This window comes from Frankliniella occidentalis, unplaced genomic scaffold, assembly GCF_000697945.3.
Source record: "Frankliniella occidentalis isolate FOCC.00 unplaced genomic scaffold, Focc_3.1 Scaffold250, whole genome shotgun sequence".
NCBI lineage: Eukaryota > Metazoa > Arthropoda > Insecta > Thysanoptera > Thripidae > Frankliniella > Frankliniella occidentalis.
The window spans coordinates 5,140-10,786 of NW_026267376.1; the positions used below are offsets into that span (position 1 = coordinate 5,140).

General features: G+C 50.7%; 1 protein-coding gene across 1 annotated transcript; it reads left to right on the forward strand.

Annotated features, from left to right (window-relative positions):
• Window positions 1–14: 14 nt before the first annotated feature.
• Window positions 15–3,732, forward strand: LOC127750743 (uncharacterized). The gene is made up of 5 exons (XM_052273137.1): window positions 15–1,989; window positions 2,089–2,210; window positions 2,293–2,568; window positions 2,675–2,929; window positions 3,109–3,732. The coding sequence occupies exons 1-5, from the start codon at window positions 51–53 to the stop codon at window positions 3,280–3,282; spliced, it is 2,766 nt and encodes a 921-aa protein (XP_052129097.1). The 5' UTR covers window positions 15–50; the 3' UTR covers window positions 3,283–3,732.
• Window positions 3,733–5,647: the final 1,915 nt, after the last annotated feature.

A 5,647-nucleotide genomic window follows, 5' to 3' on the forward strand; every position in this document is an offset into this window, starting at 1 on the left:
AGATCTCTCACTCATCGATAGGTTTATTAGCGGCAATTGCACCACCAAAGATGACGAAGCTAAGCTGTAACCCCGTTCTTGGCTTGTCTGTCTCAGGGAGACCACGGCCAGATGCGTTCTCGTTCACTCCACTCGACAGCGCTGCTTCCAAGGGACGGACCGATGTACTGAAATCGTTGCTTCGCTGTTACGACGTCAACTACATCAGTAACGGCAAGATCGCTCCTCTAGACCATGCTGGTCTTGGAGGGCACGAGGATGCAGTGCGCGTGCTGCTGCAGGCTGGAGCGCGTTACGACCTCCTGACTGGAGGTGTCGACAGGAAGATGGGACCGCAGAGCCCTCTCTACCACGCGGCGACCAGCGGTAGCGCTGCCACCGTGGGGCTCTTCCTGCAGCCGCCGCCGCCACTCCTCCCGCAGCCCTCAGACACCGACTGCTGGGTCGCTCTCGATCACGCCGGGTTCCTCGGGCACGTGGACGTGGCCCGCGCCCTCATCGACAAGCTACACGGGCACAGGCGTGGTGCGGCGATAGACTGTGACGTTGGACATGAAGCTGCATTGGGCATAGCTAAAGGGGGGAGCGTCGAAGTAGCCTCCGCGCTACTGGACTGGTGGCCGGAGGCTGTGAACCTCAGGATATCCATTGAGGACGGTGCAATGCTCCACACTGCCGCGATGTACGGTCACGTTGAACTGGTGAAGCTTCTGCTGGGTCGTGGGGCCGACCTGCTGCAGAGGAATAGGAAGTCATGGACCGCACTTCACAATGCGGCGGCGGGTGGAAACGTAGAGGTGATCAACGCGCTCTGGGAGCACGAGCACACACAGCGAAGCAGCACCTACAGGAAGCTGAAGCTGCACAATCTGTGGAATGGTTTGGGGGAGCGTACGTCGGCACTGTGTGTGGCCGCAATCTACGGCCAGCTGGAGGCCGCGAAGCGACTGGTGGATCTGGGCGCGGACATGAACACATGGAAGCTGATCAGCGCTCATGAAACGCCTCTGTACTTCGCTGCACGGGAAGGCCACGCACCGGTGGTGGAGTGGCTGATCGCGCAGGGCGCCCGCCTGCACGGTGAAGAGGCCGCCGACACGCCGCTGCACGCGGCCGCAGAGAACGGCCGCCTGGCCGTGGTGCAGGTGCTTCTGCCGGCACTGAATAAGCTGAAGAAGGGCGAAGCGCCCAAGCGCCTAGCGCTGCTGCAGCACCTCAGCAGCCACGGGTACACCGAGGGGGAAATCACTTGGGTCCGTAGCGTACGGGCTATTTCTGGTATTTCTGCTGCTATTTCAGTTATTTCTCGCCTATTTCGGATTATTTCAGGGTATTTCGCGGTATTTCTTTGTATTTCAGGAGTATTTCGCGACTATTTCACCGACTATTTTGCGTCTATTTCGGGATTATTTCGCTCTATTTTGCCTTTATTTCGAATTATTTCGCAAGTGATTTTCCCCTCGAGGCACACGGCCTTGCATCTAGCTGCCACGTCGGGCTCGCTGTGGGTGGTGAGGCACCTCCTCACGCGGGAGGTGCAGCTGCTGGAGAAGCACTACAAGAACAGACTCAAGGCGGGGAAGTCTCCGGTATGGGGGGACTTCACCGTGTACAGGCGGTGCTGGCAGGACTGGACACCTCTGGGTTTCTGCGCTATGAGCGAGGCCCCGTCCGCCGTGTTCCGGGCGCTGCTCGGGCACATGGAGGACGAGCGGGTGATGGCGCTCGGCGGCGAGGACGCCCAGACGGTGCGGGAGATGGTGCAGGAGGTCCTGGACGGGATTGCGCAGCGGAAGCTTCCCTGGAAGAGAGTGATTAAAGAACTGAATGCGTCCCTCGCTCGGCTGCGACGGTGGGAGGCGTTGCGGTACCTCTTGAAGTCCATCGGCTCGGAAGACGTGACCGATCAACCTATCACTCTGCCGAATAAGGCGCCCCAGGACTCTGAGGACTCTATTGCACCAGTCTTCCTCATCCCTGGTATAGAAGGTAAGCCTGCGCACCGCGTTTTCCCTCCTCCCCAGAAACATTGTCTCGATGGGCCGAGCGCCTAACTGACGTCCGCCCCGTCTAACCGACCGTCCGCAGGTATGGCCGTCATGCTCCAGTCGCTGTGCGAGTACATCAAGGCGCCCACACTGGTCCTTCAGCTGCCCTACACCGACGAGAAGAGCACGACGATCCAGGACTTCGCCCGGTCGGTGTACAAAGTGAGTAAATTGGAAACTACTTCTCCTCCGCATCAAGCTCAGTTAAGACGACGACGCATTGACTTTACACATCTCCCTGCAGCACATCAAGTCCCACCTCGCGCCCAAGGCCTCCTTCAAACTGGTGGGCTACTCGTTCGGCGGCATGGTGTCCACGGAGCTGGTGCGCCTCCTCGAGCAGGACGGCCACGTGGGCGAGCTGGTGCTGCTGGACGGCGCGCCCGCCGGTATGCAGGAGCTCACCAAGGTCTGGATCAAGGAGGACGGCAACACCACAGAGCTGGAGATGGATGTCCTAGTCCGACTGTGGTTCCTGACCAATCAGTCAGACTTCGACAACTTTAGATGTCCTTTGGAGGTACGAATTGTTTGTTAGCTGTCATGTCAGAAACTTGTTGTAATAATTGATGTGAACTTTGCTTTCTGTTATCCTCTACCGCGTTTAACTGGATTCACTCCAACAGACACAAGATCGCCTGTGCAAGGAATCCTCCTTGGAAAGGCGACTGAGGCAAATCATCCCCAAGAAAAGCAAGACTGCTGCGCACAGCAAGAAGGGCATGGCGGCCGCCTTCAGGTCCTTCGTCAACCGGATAGTGGCCGTCAACAACTACCGACCCCCGTCATCGGCGAAAAAGCTTCGATCCACCGTCACCCTCATCAGGCCGACGAGCCAGACATTCAAGCACGACCAGGAAGACTGCGGCCTTACCGACCTGGTAAGCTAACTTGACTTTGCTGCGAATGGGGTTGAAATGGGGTTGCAGGAAAATTTATGAAAATTTCCCCAAAATTTTCGTGTTTGTTTTTTTTTCAGTCTTTTTCCTTTAGGTGCGAAGTACTCTCCTTCACTTTGAAGCCGGCCGGCCGGCTGACCTCTGTTCTCTGTGTGTTTCAGTTTGCACAGGACACCATCCCCGTGCACTTTGTTGAGGGCGACCACAACACGATGCTGGACAACGTGGAGACGGCCGCCATCATCAACGCAGTCCTGGTGGAGGGCACCGCCGGAAACAAGACGTTCGGCGACAAGGTCGCGGCGGACTCCAGGCTAAGCGCCAAGTCTCAATGAGGGGCGACCAGCGGCCACTGAGAAAGGAGGCGTCGAAACGACACCGCTTCGACGTCTCGTCAACGTGGAAACAACGTCGATTCGGCGTCGATTCGACATCGTTTTAAGAACAATTTCTCACTGGGATGCCAGGATTAGAAAGCAAGACTGACCGTCCATTCCGTGAACTGTGACCAGCCCGTTAGGCTTCGGTGCTAACGGGTCTGTGTGCCAAAGATCTGCCTGACCACGAACAATTACCAAGTTTTGTGTCGTGAGTTTACTTTTAGTGTTCTAACCGATTTTCAGCCAACTGAAAACCCGGTGCAGATAAAAAAGATATTGTTTTCTTCTAGCTTTTAACGAGTAGCAGGGCTTTTAAAATCGGGCCTCAAATATTATGAAATATACCTTGCTATTGAGTTGCAGGCTGGGAGATCTTGTAATAAATTATTTTATGAAATATTCCTATCGATTGCATTTGTTATCTTGTATTTGCGGACACAGGAAACCCACATTCTCCCACTAACAAAAAAAACAACAACAACAAAATCAGATTAATGATCGAAAAAGGTTGTTGCAACAACTCCTCGAGGAGTTTTTGTGAAACGTGGGATCACCGCTACCTTCAATTGTGTGCCATATGCTCATATTAGACAATAAAATGAACTCAGAAATATTAATCTTTTTAACTTCAATTCAATTCGTTTCATATATGTTGGTGCGGGCAAGTCGAAAAGCCACTTTTATCGATTCCGAATGACAACGCGTGCGCGGCTCGTCGGGTAGGCCCGCCCGCCAAGTGTCTGTGTGGAGATGGTGGCCTACCCTCAGCGCCTGAGCGGCGATACCCCATGCTCTCGCCAAAGCACATCACATACCCTGCAGCGAGACTACTACGTACGTTCAACACTCTCACTCTCTGCGGAAAAAGTTTGTTAGGCTTCTGATCTTCTGACTGTCCGTGACTCCGCGGAGGTAAGAAACCGTTGTTGTTTTCTTTTTGTTCTAGTTTCGTCTTCGTAAATTATACTACATTATAGTGTTATCTCTGTCTATACGTAGATGCGGAGAACGCAAACGTGATAAGTCTCATTCACAAACATAACCTCTTTTTTTGACTTCTCTAAGGCACATTGAAATGTATGTCTAAAATAAAGTAGGAAACTAGTTATTTAACCAAACTTTGGTTGTTTTCGGAAATCAGTATGCACTTCTATCTCCGACTAATGAAGAAGTTTGTATTGTAGGGTTTTCTATGGCGATACATAGTGTCTATGCTGTCACCACGGGTTGGAGTTTTATTCGGTTAATCGAGGGTAGGTGAATAATTTTCATCGAATTATCGGCTAACATCGGTTAACCTGTTCGATTTTCTATTTGTAAAAGCACATTTTCGGCGAAGATTAAGCAACTCAAATTTCTGTGAACAGGCCGGGTGGTTTTTGACAGAACCAAAGGTAGTTTTGTGGTCCCTGGTTCACCCCTGTCGATTCGAATACTCCTCCGTCGAAATCCGGACCCATCAATTTATAGCCTTTGTAAATTTTGCCAAAAATGAAAAATTTGAAAATCGCTGGAAATGGTTAGGGTTGGTCTGGAAGAGTCGCCTTTGACCTTCTCTGTCAAAAGTGCGTGCTCTTTTTCATCTCGTTTCTTCAACTAAAATCAACTCTTTGGTTTGTTGCAGGAAGATAGGCCTGAAAGTGTACCTGTCCTGGACATCAGCCGTGCAGCCCACGGAATCATCAGATATAAGTTGAGTTGGCGTCACAGCACACACAACAGTAGAAATGGCCCCTTTTTCTCATGATCGCAGGATTGAATCTGGTAAGTTTTGACTTTCAATGTAATGTTAACAGAAAATACCAGTACAGTATGGTGGTCATGTTTGGTAAATGTTTATTTTGGTATTGTTTCTATTTGGGGTTTACTTGTCATTTCTTTACTGCTTATCCTCATTCCATATATACGGCTTATTACTTGAGCGTAAACTATTTAGTCATGTGTTGATTTTAGTGGGGAAGTGGAGTCAAATCATAAGAGTGTCGCTGACAGTAATGCTGCTATTTATTTCATTTTTATGGTACAGTCTTAGTAAAATAGGAAGTGATGTTGGTTCTTGTCCAAAGGGATATGCCTGGACTTGATGCTGGCCACCTGTAACATAGAAAGTTCATTCGATGAGTTGGCGTCACAGTGATACAGATGGACCAGAACACGTTTCAGTTAAACTCCGAAATAATTAGAATTTAACTTCGATTTTTTTCATTCTTTTTCAGGTATTTAGATTCATCCAAAGTCACCAGCAGAAACAAGCCAGCTAATTGAGCAAGATGTACTCTCATAATGTAAATGATTTGAAACAATAAAGAATTCAATTACT